The following is a 22,094-nucleotide window of genomic DNA, read 5'->3' as shown; positions in this document are numbered from 1 at the left end:
GCAGTGGCACGATCTTGACTCACTGCAACCTCTGACTCCCTGGTTCAAGCGATTCTCCTGCCTTAGCCTCCCGAGTAGCTGGGACTACAGGCAGGTGCCACCATGCCCAGCTAATTTTTGTATTTTTAGTAGAGACAGGGTTTCACCATGTTGGCTAGGATGGTCTCGATCTCTTGACCTCATGATCCACCCACCTTGGCCTCCCAAAGTGTTGGGATTACAGGTGTGAGCCACCGCACCCAGCTATGCACAGGATTTTAAAGGGAGGACAGCACTGAGCAGGAGGGAGGACCTGAGTGAAGCTGCACTTCTGCTGGATTTAAACTAAATCTGCTCTGGGCAGATCAAGGAAAAGCTTGAAGGATATGACTTAAGGAAGAATCTTCTACTGAAAGAGCCAGGAGACCCTAAAATGCATTTTCTGAATAGATAATGGAGATGCCTTTTGGGTAGAGGGCAGCACTTGCTGGATTTGGGGTCAGCCCCGTCAATAACCCGTGGAGAATCCTGGGCATGCCCCTCCCCTCTCTGAAGTTTGGTCCATAAAAGGAGGGGGCTGAATGACATCCCTTTTTCTAAAACTTGGCTGCACATTAGAATCACCTGGGAACTGCTAAAAATCCCCATGCTTAGGCCGCAACACAGACAGTTTCGATCGGAATCTTTAGGAGTGAGGTCCACAGCTGGAATACTGTACATGATCAAGTTTGAGACTTGCAGAGCTAGATGGTATCTAAAGGTCTCCATCAGCCCTGACATTCATTGAGTTTTTTTTTTTCTTTTTTTTCTTTTGAGACAGAGTTTCACTCATGTCGCCCAGACTGGAATGCAGTGTGTGATCTCAGCTCACTGCAACCTCTGCCTCCTGGATGCAAGAAATTCTCCTGCTTCAGCCTCCCACGTAGCTGGAATTACAGGCACCCACCACCATGCCCAGCTAGCTTTTATATTTTTAGTAGAGATGGGTTTCACCAGGCTGGTCTTGAACTCCTGACCTTAGGTGATCCACCTGCCCCGGCTTCCCATAGTGCTGGGATTAGAGGCATGAGCCACCGCACCCAGCCTCATTAAGTCTTTCAGAAAAGGAAAGAGGGGGTGGCTGGCAGGCAGTCCTCAGTAGAAGCAAAGCATGGACCAAATGGCTTCTTGAGTGTTCCATGGTCCATAAGATTCAATGATTTGAGACCCTGAGTGGATGGGAACTTGCTGCCAAGTTCCAGCCAACTGTTTCTCCCCATTAATTCACTCCACAAATATTTATTGAGCATCTACGTGCCTGGCACTGTTGTAGGCTCCAGGGATACAACGGGACTCTCTCCTGTGTTCAACTATTGGGAGAGACCTGAAACCACAAAGTTAAAGAAGAGTGCAGGGTGGTGCAGAGAATGAGAGGGAAAGGGAAATTTGGGAATGTGATTCACTCGGAGTTTTTCAAACTTACACATTATTTGCTCAAATCCCTAAGGTTTCTATGGACCTGTCCTTGTCCCATTAATCTCATTTTCCTTTCCTCCTTCAACTCTGGGGTCATATATATCTGAATTTAGCGAGCAACAGTTGGGTCAGAAAAATTCTGCTCCCTGATCCCAAATTCACGCTCCCAGGTATATATCAGGTCTTCCCAGTTGAAACATAAGCTCCTCACAGTTGAGGATTGGGCCTTGCGTCTTTGGGGAGCAGATGGTGTAGTTTAGCATGTGAGGGCTAGAGACAGATGGCCTCTTACTAGAGACTATCACTGTGTGACCTTGGGCACAATACCTAACAGCACCCAGCCACCTAACTCAGCTTGCATCTGCAAAACAGGGATTGTAATAGCACCACCTTTTACTAACCATTAGATTGTTGTGAAGAGAATTGCCTGAACTAATACAGGCAAAGCAGTTATTAACAAAGGCTGGCACGTGACCAACACTCAGTTTGCGGTGACGGTTATTATCCTGGAGCAGAAGATGTTAAATGTGCTTGTGATGAAGCTAATGAAGTATGTTGGTATCTGCTCTTTCTCATTTCTCATCAGAGCATGGGGCTGATATGTTGGTTAAGGTAATGGCAGATGCTGTAAGAGGTAGGCCCTGAAATCCAGTGGCTTCATTCAATAGGAGTTCACTCTTCTCTCACGTAAAGTCTGATGGGCCTGGGGAGGCGGTGCTGGGCTCCATGCAACCATTTAGGGTGCTGACGTGCCATCATCTTCAAGGCATGAATCCCGAGGCATCCCAGGGCTTTGACATCCCACTGACACACCACATGAGGGAATGAGTGCAGAGTCACACGGAAGGCTTCTGCAGGCCAGGGAGTGGCATCACTTCCACCCATATCCCATCAACCAGAACTCAGTCGTATGCCACAGGCGCCTGGGAAAGGTACCCAGGAGGAAGTGCAGGAGGGGCTGAATCTTATGTTCCCCCAAAATTCACATGTTCAGATCTAACCCCCAATGTGAAAGTAGGGAGAGGGGGGTTTCCTAGGGGGTCATGAGGGATTAGTGCCCTTATAAAACGGATCCCAGAGAGCTGGCTAACCCCTTCTACCATGTGAGGACGCAGCAAGAAGCCTCTGTGAGGAATGGGCTGTCATCAGACACCGAAGCTGCCAGCAACTTGATCTTGGACTTCTCAGTCTCCAGAACTGCGAGAAATAAATGGCTGGTGTTTATAAGCCACCCAGTTTATGGTATTTTTGTTATAGCAGTCCAAACAGACTAAGACAGGGGCCTCTAGAACTCGGCCTCCAGGGTCTTCTTAGCGGGCCAGACTGTCTCCCACCTCAGGCGCCCAGACCCGTGGTGGCTGTCCTGTCTGCAACTTGCTCTAGGACCACTGTCCACGTGTGGGGCTCACTCCTCCCATCTCCTTCTTCTCTGGCCTTCTCCTGTTACTTTTCTCCTCTTCCTATTCTCTCTCCAAGGGCATCTACCCTCTACTGAGCTCCTGTGGTTGGAGAAAGGTTCATTGTTTGGCCATGGAGGCCTTTGGTGGAGAAGTGCCCTTGGGGTTTAGCAACAAGGGATGTTGAAGGGTGGAGCTGCTAGAGGAAACTTCCAGGGAGGAGAGCCGTGGCCACCTCCACCTGCTTCCTGTGAGACCAGGAGAGCACAATCCCAGGCTGCCAGGCTCCCAGGAGACTGGAAGGGCTCTTAGACTCTGATGACCTCCCTGATCTGCAGCAGCCGTACCGCCAAGGAACTTAGGAATGCAAACTCACAGCCCCCTCCCAAACCAGCTAAATCAGAAACTCAGCTCAGAAAAGTCAGTAACCTGCCCCAAGTCACACAGCAAGTAAGGGACAGGACAAAAGCATTTGAACAAGACTTTCAGATGATTGGGTTGCACGCAGGTCTGACAGTCCCTGCCGTAGGGATGGATGGGGCCCACAGGAAGGGTGCAAATGGGAAAGTGCTTCTTACAGCCCTCCAGTGGCCATAAAGTGAACAACAGTCAAGCCTCCAGCTCTGGGGTCAAACTTGGGGTTGAGGTGGCAGCAATGACAACAAGTAGATTAGGAAGCAAATTCAGAAGGCACTGGGAACCCCACAGTGCCCAGCATGGGGCTTACCTGGATCTGCCTCTTGGACAGTTTTTAAGACTTGAACTAGAGTCCAGCCCGGAGCCAGACCCAAAGTCTGTTTCCAGAAGGGTGAACCCACCTACATTTACATTTCATAGGGACCAGGCACAGCTGGCTGGAAGAGGCATCTGTGGTTGGACCGATGAACCCATCAGGGTCTAGGCTTTAAACTGCTGCCGTCATCCTCAGGGGGCACCAAGGCAGGCAGAGTCCCCTCTTCCCTGGGAGAGCACAGAACTCCAAGCTAGGGGTGCAGAGTAGAGCTTGGGATGTGAGGGAGGAGAAGCAGCAAAGCCACTGCCCAGCTCATCCAGAGGAAGGACGGATGGGGCCCCTGTGGCAGCATGCGGCAGCTCGGCCACCACGAGCCCCAGATGCCAGTGCCCAGCCCCTCTGAGCCTGGGATGGTGATCCTCGGATGCCCCACTGTTCTTCTGGGTGTACCACGTGGGCCACAGCCCCTCAGAGTACAGATCACTCAAAAGTAAGGTGGTTTTTCAAGATACATTTCCGGCCGCAGACTTGAAAGTACGTAACAGTTGTTAAAATAAACATGAGAAAGCATGAATGGATCTGTGCTTTCAACTTTATTCAACACAAAATTGTCATCAGAGAGCCTGACATAGATAACCTCAGGTTCTTTCCAGGTATCTGACTCAGGAGCCGGTGGATATGGCATGCTGGACTTTTTGCTTTGCCAGAAGATCCCAAGGACCCTCCAGCTTGGGAATCACCAGTCTGGCTGTCATCATCATCATAACCAGAAGCCCAGATTGTGCACTTCTCTACCCTGGTGTATCTTCCCCAGCCCCTGTCACTGGCCAGATCCTCACTGTGAGGCCCCGAAGATGAGGTGGGCACAGAAAAAGGGGCACCTTGAGGGCACCAGGGCGGCTGCCCAACAAGGTTGGGTGCAAAAAACCTCTCTTGAGGGTCTGCACAGGCCCCAGCTCCATGGAGTAATGCAGGCAATCGTGTCTCAGGCCTTGGGAGGCAGAAGAGCCAGCAGCAGTTCCATGCCAGGTGGAAGACAGCCTATATCTGATGCCCTCAGGTTGGTCATCGGCGCGGACTCCTCCTTGGAGACATCCCTCTGTGTTTTGGGGATGGACTGGCACCTGTCTGAGGCTGAGGCTGCTGCCAGCCACTCCCTGCTCAAGGTTGATCTCACCTTCTCTTTCCCAAGGAAGCCAAATGAGACAGCAAAGGCCTCCCCTGGGAATCTCAAGAGTGGGGCCCTCGTTCCGACTCCATTCTTTTCTAGTCATGCATCTTTTGGTAAGCCTGGGTCTGAGTTTACTTTTCTGCAAAATGGTTGTTTGAGTGAGGCTCCAGGCTTCTTTATAGGAGGCACTTATGAACACCAATGTACCCTAAAGAAGGGGAGTGGGGTGCTAGGAAAGGGCCTGAAAGCACAGGCACACCCTTTTGCTTAGATTTTTTTTTTTTGGCTTTGCCGTTTCTTTTTATTACAGATTGTTTATTATTTTTACGCCAATACATCTGGTACAGGTGAGTCTTCAGTTCTTCAGAGAAATAGTACGAACATCAAATGCAAACAATATTATTCTATTTATGATTTGTTTTCATAATTGAATACTAGGTCATGATAAAATTGCTGACATTTAGGCAAACTCAGTATAAAACAGACCTTTCAAACATTTATGTACAGCCCGACAAGATATCTCAGTAGACTTACCTTTTGCTTAGATTATAGGCTAACTAGAGATGGCTCGGGAGCCTTAGGGACTGGGGACCAGGGCGATACTGAGCCCCTCCCAGACATCTCTTGGTGCTGCCACTGGTTACGTGGCTCAAAGCCTGCCTCCCTCATGGGGTGGTTGCAATGGTCAAATGAGATCACGCAGATGAAGATGAAGCCTTTCAGGAACTGTCATCCTCTCCACAGATGGAGCATATGCTTAGCCCCTCCTACAGTAGGACCGCAACCCTCTAGCCAAGAGCCTGACCAGCATTGCTTACTGACGGCACAGTGAATGATGTCCCCAGGACCCCTTCTGCAGAAGAGCCACCAATGAGCACTTTCCCAGCCCTGCACCATGCACCAGCTGGGCTTCTTCCCAAGCCAGGGACGTTGTCAGATCTGCCAAGCCCCCTAGAGCACTATTTTCAGGAGGAAACTCCCTACTCATCAACAGCCCAGGTGGTCCTCTAAATAGGTGGCCACAGCCTTCGCAGGCTTGAGGGCTTTATTCTAAGTGGTCAGTAGTCCTCAAAAGGTGACCACTGCCCAATTATTGCAGGAACATGGGGATGCTGGTGAAAAATGAAATTCCAGAGCCCCATCCTGGGTCTAAGGAATCCATTTTTGGGAGTGAGCTTGAGCGATCTGTGTTTTTTTTTTTTTTAATTATAAGCACTCCTATTTATTGTTGCACACACTAAATTTGAGTTTTGGAAAGGAACCGTCATGAGATCTGGTCCCCTGTCCAGAAGAGACTTCTTGTTAACCATTCAAATTCCAGAGACTCTTTCCCATTTCTAAAGATCCCACCTTATTTTGGAGGATAAGGAAGCGACAGCAATGCATAAAACTTATCAGCCAAGTGTCCTTTGGGAAGCGTCAGCTCAGACAGCGCAGGAAGAAAACCCGAGATCAAAAGGAGGACTGGGGAGGTCAGGTTTTAAATGCACTTGCAGCTTTTGCTTAGGGCAGAAACTCCTGTCTGTGGTAAAAGATAGAAAACTAGAGGAGGTCTCACTAGGGGGACTGGTGGGTGCCCCATCAGACTCGGCCCAAACTTCAGCTCTGCAGTGCCATTTCCTCCGCCACTCCCTCCCCAGCACACCCACCCCTCCGCAGAGCCGTCCTCACTAATGTGCCACACATGCCGTGTGGCCCCTCCTTAGCACTTTCTCACCTTTGAAGTTCTCCCCATGTCTGTCCTCACTAGGCTAAAAGAACTAGCATGAGGTCCTGCTTGGCTCTGCAACCCCAACCCCTGGCCCAAAGTGTTGTTAGATGTGTGTTGAATGAATAAATGAACCAATTCCATAATCAACTTGTGGGATGAACACCCAAAGGAGAGAATCAATTTTAAGAGACAATTTAAAGAAAGAAAGAAGGTCGGGCGCAGGGGCTCACACCTGTAATCCCAGCACTTTGGGAGGCCAAGGCAGGTGGATCACCTGAGGTCAGGAGTTCGAGACCAGCCTGGCCAATACAGTGAAACCCCATCTCTATTAAAACTACAAAAATTAGCCAGGCGTGGTGGCGGGTACCTGTAATCCAAGCTACATGGGAAGCTGAGGCAGGAGAACTGTTTGAATCCGGGAGGCAGAGGTTGCAGTGAGCCGAGATCACGTCACTGCACTCCAGCCTGGGTGACAGAGCATGATTCCATCTCAAAAAAAAGAGAGAGAAAAAGAAAAAAGAAGTATTTATCATACAACCCATTATCTTTATAAATAACATAGTGAAAACAAATGAAGGAAGGGTTAGACGAACCCATCATCAATACTTCTAGAAGCGAATAATCAGGGAAGTAGTGTCCTGTGATTCTGGCCCAGCGTGGCAGTCCTGGGGATCTCTAGGTAATTCGTGGAGAAAAAAAAAAAAATCAAGACAATGAACGTCTGTCTTTCATGCCTCTACTCTCTCAGAAGAACGAGGGCTGTGGTTGAAACCTAGGAATGCTCCCTGTTGGAAGTGGTGGATCTCCTCTGCAGTCTGGGGGGCAGAGCCTCTTCTCTCCTTCCCTGCGTCTTCTGTTTTTTGCTGCTCCCTCACTTGGTGGCCATCCCGGGACTGCATGGAGCGGGTGTCAGTGCTGCCTTCACTGGGTGGGAAATCACTTTCATTACCTCCAGGCCAGGTTTTCCAACCTGCCTTTCCCCATCCTCCACTCCCTTCTCACATCCATCGTGTCTTCCGTTTCTGAATTGTCCCAGACGATAGGCGAGGGGAGGAAGGTAAGCGTAGGGTAGGGAAGAGTGCTGGGCAGGCCCAGCGCCAGCCACTCTCGAGGAATCAGCCCGGCCCTTGCGGGGGCGCCCGTGGGTGGCTGAAGTTTGTTTCTCCACAGAAGCAGACGCCAGTGGCTTGTGGCTTCCACAGTCTGGAGACGGCCTCGCAGCACCATCTGTGTTCTTTCCCCACCACAGTCACAGATGCACCCACGGGTTTGGAACAGCCGGGCTGCCCAAGAAACCGAATCTCTATATTGTTCCTCTTCATGGAGGAAATACAAAAGCCTTCCGTAAAGAAAAGAACAGCCGGGTCATCTTTCCAATCAGGCCAGAGGGAGTGTTTCTGCCACAGCCCAGGAGCCACGGTGGGGAGAGGCAGTGGCTGTTCTCGGCTGCCTGGGGCAGCTATTGCAGGGCGATGCCTCCAGGGTGTAGTCCCAAAACAGCAGCTCCAGCAAGATCCCAGGGTTCTTCGGGACCTTGTTAGGAATACCAAGTCTTGGGTCCCGCCTCAGACCTACTGTGTTCCTACAGGCCTTCCGGGTGATTCCAGGTTTGGGAACCTCTGGGTTAAGCGATGCCATGGAGCGAGCCCTCGGCCCTGGAGTGGGAGCCAGGAGCTGGGGTACTGGAGATCGTGCTGGGGCCTCCACTCACAGGCCTCATCCGTTTACCGTAGTGTTGCAGCAATACATAGTACTCTCGTGTGTGTGTGTGTGTGTGTGTGTGTGAAAGTCGTGTCCTTTTCTCCCTGAGAAGCATACAATGGGGGAGAAATGCTGAGGATTGGTGCTTTCACTCTTCCAGGCACAGGCCAGCATCTATCCCGACTTGGAGAGCTTGTTTTCACAGATTCCCAAGTAACCTGGCTCCGAGGCTAACACCACGTCCAAATCCTGTTGCCCCACGTGCATCTGCTGTTTGAGCGCAGGGCCGCCATTTCTTGCTTGTTCGTCCCCAGGGACCGGGAATGGAGAAAGCATGCGGGTGTGGCTGAGGGGTTCCTGTGGAAGGGAGCCTCTCACTGGACCACTGGGTGGGGCCTGGAGCAGCACAGCCCGAGGGCGCCCAAGGGATTCCACAAACGAGCGGCCTTTGGTGAAAAACAGCATGCTCTCTCCCATTTCACAGAAGTGGTGTCCTGGACCACTTCTACCTCCAGTTAGGCTGAGTCACTGGGCTGTTCTCGCGTAGACCATCCCATGATTTGGCTTCATGCGTCACTAGAAAGGTCATTGATAGCTAATGTTTCACCACTGCCCCATGCAATGTGACCTTCCATCGAGGCAGTGGGAGGTCTCTGTGTGCGTGTGTGTGTGACTGTGTGTTTGGGGCAAGTGACTTCTACAGGTTTGATGATATGGCTGAAATGAACTAGCACATCCCTGTCCCTTATTCTCAACACCCCCAACCCACTCACCACAATCCAGTGAAATTTCAGCAATGAGTCTGCAACAGTTCATGAAATGAACAGTAGAGAGGGTGCTTTCCCCATCTGTGGAATGGAAATGGCTCTCTCCAGGCACAGTGCCAGGTGAGGGTCTAGCTGCCAGGTTTTCAGGGTTTAGAAAAAGTCCGAATCAAATGTTTTCCTCATTATGGGAATGAGAGGTATGCTCAAGCAGCATTTGTCAACCAAAACCTATGGGCTCCAACCAGAAATCAAGTTTCCACTGGTTTCCGCCAGGTTGTTCTCTTTACAGTTACCATTTCATCCAGGGGTTAAAATAATCAAGATAAAGGGAAAAGTGCAAATGGATACATATAACAAGATAAAGCAAAGGCTTAATACATCACTTTTCGAAATGGAAAATGAGGCTCATATGTCTTATTTTAATGAGTCCTTTCTAAATTTCTCTCCTGTGACGTCCTCTTCTCCTTTCTCAAGGCTATAGGGCCTCCAGGCCCCATCTCCTCCTCCCTCCTATTCAAACCTGCTCGCAGGACAGCCATCAGACTTAAGATGAGATACTCCCTCTTGGTAGTCTGGTGTGCTTTGAAACCTTCTCTCTCCTTAGGGACCCAAAGATATTGTATCTCCGGTGAAAGGTCATAAAGGCATTTTCCAGGCATGGGATCCTGTCAAGGGCCCTGAAATTACTTCAGGGCGGGATGTCACCTATTAGTTTGACCACTCTTCTTGCAGAAAGTGAGGGGCAGTGTGGTGAGGACAAGAAGCTGACACTAATAGGTGGCTTACAGGAAAGAGGTGACTTCAGAAATGTGTTACTTACCTAGATTTCTTCGCCTGCTATTGAAAATAAAAAGGTATCTTTTTTTCTGGGTGGAAGTAGTTTTTCCCACTGAAAATCTAAATGTAAATTTTAGTGATTCTGAATGGGATCTGAGAAAGGTCTTAGATTTTAAAGTTCCTATTCCTTATAGGGTAACCGGTAACAGATAAAATGCCATGTTATTATTTTATATTTGAAACAGTTTCATGGCTTTTGCCTCAAATATTTAGCTGTTTGTAAAACTAAATAATGCTGGAAACTTTATCCTGAAATATCATACTAATTATAATTTAAATGGCATGACAACGGATGGTAGTAGCAGCTTTTTATAACTTTTCGTTTACACAGAGGTAGTATCTTCCTTTGCAGCTACCAATTCTCTTCTCTTTGGCCTCATTAATAAAACCACCCTAATTCGGCCTGTCTTTCCATTAGGCTCCTTCTTTGTCTCCACTAACCTTATGTTCCACCTACCTCCTTGTTAGAGGCCTTTGATCCGTGATCCTCCCTTACTCTTTATTCTCTCTATATTCTCACATTGTGAATCATTGATCAATGTAGTGATAGCCAGTTTCTCCTTTCTAGAAGCAAGACCCTTTTCAGGGAATCCATAATGTCCAAACTCTTTTCATAATAATACAAAGAAGTTATATACCTTTTTCACTGTGTTGACATTTGCAATGATGGTGCAAAGGTGGTGGCAGGTAAAATTGCTGTTCTATGCTAAAAGTTTAGTCCCACTTGTTTATGTTTGCTTTTGCTGTCTTTGTTTTTGGTGTCATATTAAAAAAAATCATTGCTCATCAATGCCTATGTTTCCTCCTTACATTATGATTTCAGGTCTTATATTTAAGTCTTTGTTGATGTTGTTGTTGTTGTTATTGAGATAAGGTCTCATTCTGTCACTCAGGCTGGAGTGCAGTGGTGCAATCTGGGCTTACTGCTGCTTCAATCTCCTGGGCTCAAGAGATTCTCCCAACTCAGCTTTCCTGAGTAGCTGAGACTACAGGCGCATGCCACTACACCTGGCTAATTTTTAAATTTTTTTTGGTAGAGGCAAGGTCTTACTATGTTGCCCAAGCTGTTCTCAAACTTCCAGCTCAAGTGATCCTTCCACCACGGCCTCCCAAAGTGCTGGGATTACAGGCATGAGCCAGCACACCTGCCCTGTCTTTAATCCATTTGAGTTGAGTTTTGTGTATGATGTAAGATAAGAATCCAATTTCATTTTTTTTTTTTTTTTTGCATGTGGTTATCCAGGTTTCCCAACAGCATCTATTGAAGGCTATCCCTTCCACATTGTGTATTCTTGTCATAGATTAATTGACAGTATATGTATGAGTTTATTTCTGGGCGTTCTGTTCCATTGGCCTATGTTTGTTTTTATGAGAGTATCATGCTGTTTTGATTACAGTAACTTTGTAATATAATTTGAAATCAGGAAGTGTGATACAGCTTTGATCTTTCTCAAGACTGCTTTAGCTATTCAAGTTCTCTTGAGGTTCCACACAAATTTTAAGATTGTTCTATTTTTATGAAAAATGCCATTGGAATTTTGAGAGAGATTGTGTTTAATCTTAAGGTTGCTTTGGGTAGTTGGACATTTTGACAATATTGATTCTTCTGATCCATGTACTTGGGATATCTTCTCATTAATTTGTCTTCAATTCCTTGCATCAATGCATTATAGTTTTCATTGTACAGATTTTTCACCTCCTTGATTAAACTTATTTCTGAGTACTTTATTCTTTTTGATCTTATTGTAAATGAATTTTTTTGCTTAGTTTTTCAGATAGTTCATTAGTATATAGAAATGCAACTGTAAAAAAAAATGCAACTGTTTTCATATGTTGATTTTGTATCCAGCAACTTTCCTGAATTTATTTTTAAATGTTTTTTCATAGAATCTCTAGAGTTTTTTATACATAAGATCATGTTATCTGCACACAATTTTAATTCTTCCTTTGAGATCTGGATGCCTTTTATTTCTTTTTCTTGTCTAATTACTGATATTAGAACTTCCAGTCCTACTAAATAGAAGTGTTAAGTGTGGACCTCCTTGCCTTGTTCTGGATCTTAGGGGAAGAGATTTCAGCTTTTTCACCATTGAGTATAATGTTAGCTGTGGGCTTTTCATAAATGGTCTTTATTGTGTTGAGGTAAGTTCCTTCTATGTCTATTTTTTTTTGAGGTTTTATCATGAAAGGGTGTTGAATTTTGTCAAATACTTTTTCTGCATCTATTGAGATGACTATATAATTTTTACCCTTATAGTATATCACATTTATTGAATTGTGTATGTTGAACCATCCTTATATCCCAGGGATAAATCCCATTTGATCATAGTGTATGATCCTTTTAATGTGTTGTTAAATTTGGTTTGTTAGTGTTTTGTGGAGGATCAGGGATACTGGCCTGTAATTTTATTTTCTATAATGTCCTTGACTGGTTTTGGTGTCAGGGTAATGCTGACCATTAGTTTGGAAGTGTTCGTCCTCTGAAATTTTATGGAAGACTTTGAGAAGGACTGGTATTATTTTCTTTGAATGTGTGGTAGAATTCACCAGTGGAGCCACTGGGACCTAGGTTTTTCTTCTACGGACAATTTTTGATTACTGATACAATCTACTTACTTGTTATTGGTATACTCAGATTTTCTATCTCTTCATGACTCAGTCTTGGTAGGCTGTATGTTTCTAGAAATTTATCAATTTCTAGGTTATCCAGTTTGTTGAAGTACAGTTGTTCATAATAGTCTCATGATACTTTGTATTTCTGTGGTATCAGTTGTAATATCTCCTCTTTCATTTACAATTTCATTTGAGACTTCTCTTTTTCTTACTCTAAGGTTCATCAATTTTTTCGTTTCAAAAAATAAAACTCCTAGTTTCACTGATCTTTTCTATTATTTTTCTAGTCTATATTTCATTTATTTCTGTTCTCATCTTTGTTATTTCCTTCCTTCTACTAATTTTGGGCTTAGTTTTTTCTTCTTTTTTTTTTTTTTTTTTTTTTTTTTTTTTGAGACGGAGTCTCGCTCTGTCACCCAGGCTGGAGTGCAGTGGCGCAATCTCGGCTCACTGCAAGCTCCGCCTCCCGGATTCACGCCATTCTCCCGCCTCAGCCTCTCCGAGTAGCTGGGACTACAGGTGCCCGCCACCGCGCCCGGCTAATTTTTTGTATTTTTAGTAGAGACGGGGTTTCACCGTGGTCTCGATCTCCTGACCTCGTGATCCGCCCGCCTCGGCCTCCCAAAGTGCTGGGATTACAAGCGTGAGCCACCGCGCCCGGCCTTTTTCTTCTTTGTCTAGTTCCTTCAGGTGTAAAGTTAGGTGATTTATTTAAGATATTTCTTCACGTAGGCATTTATTGTTATAATTTCCCTCCTTGAACTATTTTTGCTGCATTCCATCAGTTTTGATATGGTAATGGAAATAGAAAGTATTTCTATTTTCATTTGTCTCAAAATATTTTTTGATTTCCTGTTTGATTTCTTCTTTGACTCACTAGTTGTTCAGAATCTGTTGTTTAATTTCTACATATTTTTGAATTTTCCAGTTTTCTTTCTATTGGTGGGTAATTTCATATCATTGTGAAATAATATGTAATTGTGTAATTTTCTATCATTGTAAGCATCAGAGAAGTTGCTTAATATGATATTATGTCTTAAGGAATATGTGATTATTTCAATTGTATTTCTTATTTAAATGTATTTTAAAGACATTCTCTTGGGCCTAACATATGATCCATCCTGGAGAATGTTCCATGTGTACTTGAGGAAAATGTTTATTCTGTTGCTGCTGGATGGAATATTCGATATATGTCCATTAAGTCCATGTGGTCTAAGACGTAATTCAAATCCAATGTTTCCTTATTGATTTTGGCTGGATGTTCTATCGATTGTTGAAAGTGGGGTACTGAAATTCCCTACTAATTCCACTGCTATCTATTTCTCCTTTCAGATCTGTTAATATTTGCTTTGCATAATTTTAGGTAGTCCACTGTTGGCACACACACACACATGCACACATGCACACACAACTTGTTGGATCCTCTTAAAGAATTGACCCCGTTAAGGCCAGGCACGGTGGCTCATGTCTGTAATCCCAGCACTTTGGGAGGCCAAGGTGGGCAGATTATGAGGACAGGAGATCAAGACCATCCTGGCCAATGTGGTGAAACCCCATCTCTACTAAAATACAAAAAATTAGCTGGGCATGGTGGTGCAGGCCTATAGTACTGGCTACTTGGGAGGCTGAGGCAGGGGAATTGCTTGAACCTGGGAGGCGGAGGTTGCAGTGAGCCGAGATCATGCCACTGCACTCCAGCCTGGTGACAGAGCGAGACTCCGTCTCAAAAAAAAACAAAACAAAACAATTGACTCCATTATCATTACATGATAGTCTTCTTTGTCCTTTGTTAAAGTTTTGTGGGTGTTTTTGTTTGTTTGTTTTTTGACAACAGTCTTGCTCTGTGGCCAGGCTGGAGTGCAGTGGCACAATCTTGACTCACTGCAACCTCTGTTTCCCAGGCTCAAGTGATTCTCCTGCCTCAGCCTCCTGAGTAACTGGGATTACAGGTGTCTGCCACCACGCCCGGCTAATTTTTGTATTTTTAGTAGAATCGTGGTTTCACCATATTGGTCAGGCTGGTCTTGAACTCCTGACCTCAGGTAACCCACCTGCCTTGGCCTCCCAAAGTGCTGGAATTACAGGCGTGAGCCACCACACCTGGCCAAAGTTTTTACTTCAAGTCCGTTTTATCTGATTTAAATATAGCTACCCTGGCCAGGTGCGGTGGCTCACAACTGTAATCCCAGCACTTTGGGAGGCCAAGGCAGGCAGATCACCTGAGGTCAGGCATTCAAGACCAGCCTGGCCAACACAGTGAAACTCCATTTCCTAAAAATAGAAAAGTTAGATGGGTGTGGTGGTACACACCTGTAATCCCAGCTACTTGAGAGGCTGAAGCATGAGAATCACTTGAACCCAGGAGGTGGAGGTTGCAGTGAGCTGAGATCGTGCCACTACACTCCAGCCTGGGTGATAGAGTGAGACTCTGTCTCAAAAATAAATAAATAAATAAAGCTACTCTGCTCTATTTCTGTTTCCATTTGTATGTATTCTCTCTTTCCATCCCTTTACGGCCTATGTATATCTTTAAAGCTAAAGTGACTCTGGTCAGCAGCATACAGTTTGGTTTTTAAATCCATTTAGCCAATCTATGTCTATGATTGGATAATTTAACCCATTTACATTTAAAGTAATTATTGACAGGTAAGAATTTATAGGCATTTTGTTAATTGTTTTCTGGCTGTTTTAAAGATCCTTTGTTCTTTTCTTCCTCCCTTGCTGTCTTTTGTGATTAGATGATTTTCCTTAGTAGTATACTTAGATCCCTTTCTCTTTATCTGTGTGTGTCTACTACAGGTTTCTGCTTTGTGGTTAAAACAGGCTTACATAAAACATCTTATTGTCTATTTTAAGCTGATAACAACTTAACTTTGTTCACACACAAAAACTCCACACTTTTATATGCCCCCATTTTATGCTTTTGCTGTCACAATATTCATCCTTTTATATTGTGTATCAATTAACAAATTACCAAAGCTAGTTATTTTTAATATTTTTATCTTTTAGCCTATACATGAGTTAAAATGATTTACACATAACCACTGCAGCATTAGAATATTCTGATTTTGACTATATACGTATCTTTACCAGTGAGTTTTATGCCTTTTTATGTTTTCATATTAGCATTAGAATTAGCATACTTTTGTTTCAGCTTGAAGAACTCCACTTAGCATTTCTCGCAAGGTAGGTCTGGTGGTGATTTAACTCCCTCAGTTTTTATTTGTCTGGGAAAGTTAATCTTTCCTTTTCTGAAGGACAGATTTATCAGGTAAAGTATTCTTGGTTAGCAGTTTATTTTTGTTTTTTAAATTTCAGCATTTTGAGTATATCATCCTACTCTTCTTGGCCTGCAAGGTTTCTGCTGAGAAATCTGATAACCTATGGGGTCTCCCCTGTATGTGATAAGCTTCTTTTTCCTTGTGCTGCTTTTAAAAATTCTCTTTGATTTTTGGCTGGGCACAGTGGCTCATACCTGTAATCCCAGCACTTGGAGAGGCCAAGGCAGGTGGATCACTTGAGGCCAGGAGTTTGAGACCAGCCTGGCCAACATGGTGAAACCTTATCTCTACTAAAAATGCCAAAAAAATTAGCCAGGCATGGTGGTGCACGCCTGTAATCCCAGCTAGTTGGGAGGCTGAGGCATGAGAATCGCTTGAGCCTAGGAGGAGGTGGTTGCAGTGAGCCAAGATCATGCCACTGCACTCCAGCCTGGGAGACAAGAGTGAGACTTTGTCTCACAAAAGAGAAAAAAAAAAAGGAAAAAAATTTAATTCTTTTACTATTGACTGTTTCATTGTAATGTGTCTTGGCAAAGTCTTCTTTGGGTTGAACCAGATTGCAGACCTTTGAGTGACATATACCTTAATGTCTGTGTCTCTCCCACATTTGAGAAGCTTTCAGCCATTCTTTATTAAATAAGCTTTCTGCTCTTTCTCTTCTCCTTTATTTCCATAAAGCAAATGTTAGCTCTTAATGTTGTTCCATAAATCTCATAAGTTCTCTTTAATCTTTTCATTCTTTTTCTCTCCTCTGGCTGCATATTTTCAAATGACCTGTCTTGGAATTCAGATTCTTTCTTCTGCTTGATCAAATCTGCTGTTGACTATTGCATTTTTCCTTTCTGATTGTATTCTTCAGCAACAGAATTTGTTTTTTATGATTTCTATTTCTTTGCTGAACTTCCATTTTGTTCATGCATGGTTTTTCTGATTTCATAGAGTTGTATATCTGTTCTCTTGTAGCTCATTGAATTTTCTTAAAACAATTTAAATTTATTGTCAAGCAATTCATAGATCTCAATTTCTTTGGATTTGTTATTGTAATATTATTGTGCTCCTTAGGTGATATCATGTTTCCATTTTTTGTTTTCTTGAAGTCTTCCGTTTCTATCCTTGCATTTGAAGAAAATCACTTCCTCCAGTCTTTATTGACTAACTTCAGGAGAGAAATGCCTTCATCAATCTGCCTGGCTAGGAATTCTGAGGTTCTCTCCTACCTTTCCTGTGGATGCACCTGCTCCACAACACCTGTTCCCACTTGTGGCAGGGGATTCTTAAAAGTTATATGCTTTCTCTCAATCCCACAAAGCCAGGCCAGGTGCTGACAGCCTTGTTTGTTTTCCCTAGGGTGGTGCCCTGAAGTACTCAAATTTGTGTACCTTGCTTCAATTCCACAATCAAGCCATCTGTCTCTATATTTGATGCTTGCAGTTGCTATCCAATGTGGCATGCTTGGGAAGCCAGCCTCAGGGAGATGTGGGTGAGGTGCACAGAGAATTTGGGGTGGCCATGGGTCACGTAGGAGGTCCATATGCAGGGTATCCCAGTGGCTGGTGGATAGGCTTCCTGATGGAGTCTGTGGAGTGCTGAGTAGGTTTCAGAGCCTTTCTTCCCTGCTCCCAGCCTTTACCAATGCTTAGCTATGCCAATCACCTCAGTATTTTAATTGGGGCAAGAAAGAGATAGGGTTCTCAGGCAGCATCCCACATAGCTAGGGGCTGATCACTCACTCACTATGCTATCACCTTCTGCCATGGGAGAAATTGTGGACTGAGGGGAGTCTCTCTTGCCACTAAGCTGTGCCAACTTCAAGTAGGAGTGATGTAGATAAAGTGAAAATGTTCTTCTTCCTTTTCTTTAATGCATTTGTTCTCAGATATTTCTGCTCCAACGGTGTGCTGGAACTTCTACATAGGACTTCTGGATTCCTACAGAAGAACTATCACCTGAAAGTACTGGTAAAAATCAATGCTTCTGTGGAAGAATGATGATATAAAGCTCCTATTCTGCCATCTTGCTAACATCACTCTCTAAAGTTACTTTTAAAGGAATAAAATATTTTAGTATTTATTTTAGCCCTGACCCTGGTAGACTTTGTTTCCTCATTTTATGTTCCATGCACTACCTCATTCTCTCTTTGCCCATTCTGAAATTTTATAATCCCTTTAAACTCCCCATGTGTACCTAAGCATCGGAATTTTTCAAAAACTCATAGAAAATTAACATAAAAAAATAAATTTATTTTGAGTCTGAAATACTGAAGAACAAGCATACAGATAAATAGTACAAAGAACAAAATTTAGAACATGAGTAATGACTTAAGACATGGGCATTTTTCTAGCTATTGCATATAGACACATTTTTACACACAAACATGTTTTTTAAAGACATCTCTCCAACATTCTCAAAAGGCAAGCACTGTATTTGTGACATTTATAATAAATGCAACAGCTTTTGAAACATCCAGTTTCTTTCCTAAATCATTTGATTAAAATTCACATAAGTAAGTGATGATTACCTATTCCATTTTCTGAAAATACGACATACAGTCATGTTTCGATCAACAATGGACCACATATGACAGAGATCCTATAAGATTATAATGGAGCTAAAAAATTCCTATCACCTAGTGATGCCACAGCCATTGTTACATTGTAGGACAATATATTATCTGTTCTATGTTTAGATTACACAAATACCATTGTGTTACAATTGCCTACAGTATTCAATACAGTAACATGCTGTACAGGTCTGTAGCCTAGAAGCGACAGGCTTTGCCATCTAGCCCAGGTGTGTAGTAGGCTCTACCACCTAGGTTTGTGTAAGTACACTTCATGATGTTCACACAATGATGAAATCACCTAATGACAAATTTCTCAGAATGTAGCTCTGTCATTAAGTCACACATTACTATAGAATTATAACATTCTTGCTTGACATATTACAGACAACTTTCACTCAAAATACAGAAAAATTATCAATTCATTTTGCATTCTGTCACATATTTCACCCCCTTTCTAATCAACAAGGAAAAATACACATAACATATATGTATATGCTTTTCAGAAATAAAGTATTCTAAATTTTATTTGTAATTTGTTCAAAACCTCAGGAACTCAACAAGTACATGATTATTTTAAACAACATTGATAGTTTAAGAATAAAAACAATTATTTGGGGAGAGACCTTAAAATACATTTTTGGCCGTTTTTACCTGTAATGTAAGTATCAAAGGAAGCTAATGATTGGACATACTCTGCTTGAGTTATCCTCAACTGACTAAAAAGGCTAAAAAGAAATGTAAAAGTCCCTTGTATCCATAAGGTAGCAATCACATTTGTTTATCCGATTGTCCAGGGAATTTTTCTCTGGCTGGATTCAAGTCCCTGTGATATAATAATTTGGTCTATTCCATGATTAATAGCATTTAATATTTTGAAAAGATCTTTGAGATCCAACTGAACACATTCATTTCATGGATGAGGAAAATGCTGCCCAGAGAGGTTTAATGACTTGTCCAGAGTTATAGGAACATACAGAAATACATCCAGGACATGGACACAGAATTCCTGATTCTTAGTCAAATTCTTTAGGTAACACATTCCCCAGGGTCAGATTCTACAAAATTTACAGTTACTTGATTACAGAGAATGTTACAATTTCAATATATATTAATGCATATATTCTGCCTGATATAGTTGGGATACTTGTCCCTCCAATCTCATGTTGAAATGTAATCCCCAATGTTGAAGGTTGGCCCTAATGGAAGGTGTTTGGGTCCTGTGGGTGGATCCCTCATGGCTTGGTGCTGTCCTTGCAGTAGTGAGTTTTCACAAAATCTGGTTGTTTGAAAGTATATGGCACCTCCCTGCTCTCTTGCTCCTGCTTCGCCATGTGACATCTCTGCTCCCACTTAGGCTTCCACCACGAGTAAAGCTCCCTGAGGGCTCCCCAGAAGCCGAGCAGACACTGGTGCCATGCTTACACAGTCTGCAGAACTGTGAGCCACTTAAACCTCTTTTATTTATAAATTACCCAGTCTCAGGTATTTCTGTTCTTTTTTTCCTGAAACAGAGTCTTGCTCTGTCACCCAGGCTAGAGTGCAGTGGCGCAATCTCAGCTCACTGTAGCCTCCGCCTTCCAGGTTCAGGCAACTCTCATGCCTCAGCTTCCCAAGAAGCTGGGACTACAGGCGTGTGCCACCATGCCCGACTAGTGTGTGTGTGTATGTGTGTGTGTGTGTGTGTGTGTGTGTATTTTTAGTAGAGATGGGGTTTCGCCATGTTGGCCAGACCTTCAACTCCTGGACTCAAGTGATCCACCCACCTCAGCCTCCCAAAGTGCTGGGATTATAGGTGTGAGCCATCATGCTCAACCTCAGGTTTTATTTATTTATTTATTTATTTGCAACAGAGTCTCACTTTATCTCCCAGACTGGAGTGCAGTAGTGTGATTTTGGCTCACTGCAACCTCTGCCACCCGCATTCAAGCGATTCTCCTGCCTCAGCCTCCCGAGCAGCTGGGATTACAGGCGCCTGCCATTGCGCCCGGCTAATTTTTGTATTTTTAGTAGAGACAGGGTTTCACCATCTTGGCCAGGCTGGTTTTGAACTCCTGACCTCATGATCCACCTGCCTTGGCCTCCCAAAGTGCTGGGATTACAGGCATGAGCCACAGCGCCTGGCCTTTTTTTTTTTTTTTTTTTTTTTTTTTTTTGTATTTTTTTCTTTTAGTAGAGATGGGGTTTTACCATGTCGGCAAGGCTGGTCTTGAACTCCTGACCTCAGGTGATCCACACGCTTCAGCCTCCCAAAGTGCTGGGATTACAGGCATAAGCCACTGTGCCCGGCCTAAATATTTCTTTATAGCAATGCAAGGATGGCCTAACACACTGCCTAAATCAAAATTGCTATTCACTTCAAGGGTATTCATCACCTGACTAGCTTTTTTGGCTGCATATGAACATAATGTAAATTTTATGGCTGATCAAATGTCATTACTATGAAGATACTCCCTATGAGCTCAGAGAGTCAGGACATCAACAATATTTAAACTCTCACTGTAAACATGACACAGTGGTAGGCACTGTGGAAATATATTTGGTCCTATTTTCCCTACCTGAGCATGTAAAAGAGCAGACTGTTCCAACAGTGTAATGACTCTGCAGTGAAGAAAAGAATTCACTCTCCCGGCACACTGATGGAGCATGTACCTGGACATAGTATTCCTCAAAGGAGAATGGTCATAAAAATGATACTGCAGAATTCAAACAGCATTCAAGAGGTCTCCACTAAATGGGGACATGTAGGCTATCCGAAGTTATTACAGATTTCCTTATTTCAGGAATCTTCAAGGCAAAATATAGGATGTGATACATGAAATAGCCAGTAACATATATGATGAAATTGTCTTACTAGAAAGTTATACATCAGGAAAGAAAAAAAAGAAAGAGAGTTTAAAAGAAAAAAAGGCAACGGGTACAAAACTACTCTATCTCAAGTTGGAGTGAAAAAAATACAGTGTTAGCATTTATCCATGATAGGAAGGCAGCACAGAAAAGAACTCAAGATAGAATGAACCTGTAACCAGGCTCCTTAATTAGAACATAATTCTAAGACCAAAGTCGGGGTAGAATCTGTACACAGAATAGTTTTTGTAGCTATTGACTGCCTGTGTTAAAAAGTACTTTGTAACAAGAGCACAATAAATGGGAAAAATCTTAGAGGTCATCTGAAAGCCTGATCCCAATGCTGTCCTTTGTGGGTGAGTAGTGTCATGTTGGTATGTTGTACTCATACTGAAGTGGCTTCAACAGCTGGTCAGCACAGTGAAAAAGCAGCCAATTAGGAATATATTGTACATTTAGTTCCACTGGATATTTTAATATATAAACTGCATGAACTATTATATCTTATGGGGACTGAACACCCCATATTATCACTTTAAAAAGTCTTCTAAGCTTCCATTTTCTACAAAAAAGAAAAACATCGACTTTTAAAAAGTAAATGTCAAGAAGCTTACTTTCAGATACAATATAAGACTAAAAACCGGATACTAATTAGATAAATAGTAGTGTTAACATGATGTAAACAGAAGAATTTTAGGAAAATTTCCCGTAAATTAACAATTAAGCAAAATAATAATTATGCATTTAGAGTTCATATGGCAATTTTCAAGTAAGTGTGTCTATTCCCCCACGACATACAAATCCAGCCTTGGTGCTCACATCTCTCTCCAAGGATGATCACATTGTACCCAATTACTACAGGACAGTAACTTTTCCTTTCTCTTCAAATTGCTGATTCTGACTGCTTGGACAACATAACCGTTTTTGGTTCTTGGTCTGTGGGACTGTCAGCTGGTACCTATAAAAACAATCAGAAGATTAAAAATGTATAGCATCTGGCATATCCTATTATAACAGATCAACAGTTGACTGGGGGGAAAAT

General features: G+C 43.4%; 1 protein-coding gene across 1 annotated transcript in view; it reads right to left on the bottom strand.

Moving 5' to 3' along the window:
- Nucleotides 1-17,864: 17,864 nt before the first annotated feature.
- Nucleotides 17,865-22,094, bottom strand: part of FLVCR1 (FLVCR choline and heme transporter 1) — a 42,879-nt gene continuing 38,649 nt past the window's right edge. Inside the window, exon 10 of the mRNA XM_055235172.2 lies at nt 17,865-22,010. Within this exon, the coding sequence (XP_055091147.1) occupies nt 21,936-22,010 (75 nt within the window). The 3' untranslated portion in view covers nt 17,865-21,935. The remainder of the gene's footprint in view (nt 22,011-22,094) is intronic.

Source organism: Symphalangus syndactylus, chromosome 19 (assembly GCF_028878055.3).
Source record: "Symphalangus syndactylus isolate Jambi chromosome 19, NHGRI_mSymSyn1-v2.1_pri, whole genome shotgun sequence".
NCBI lineage: Eukaryota > Metazoa > Chordata > Mammalia > Primates > Hylobatidae > Symphalangus > Symphalangus syndactylus.
The sequence above is the reverse complement of the archived record's forward strand: the minus strand, read 5'-3'. Positions and strand labels throughout refer to the sequence as shown.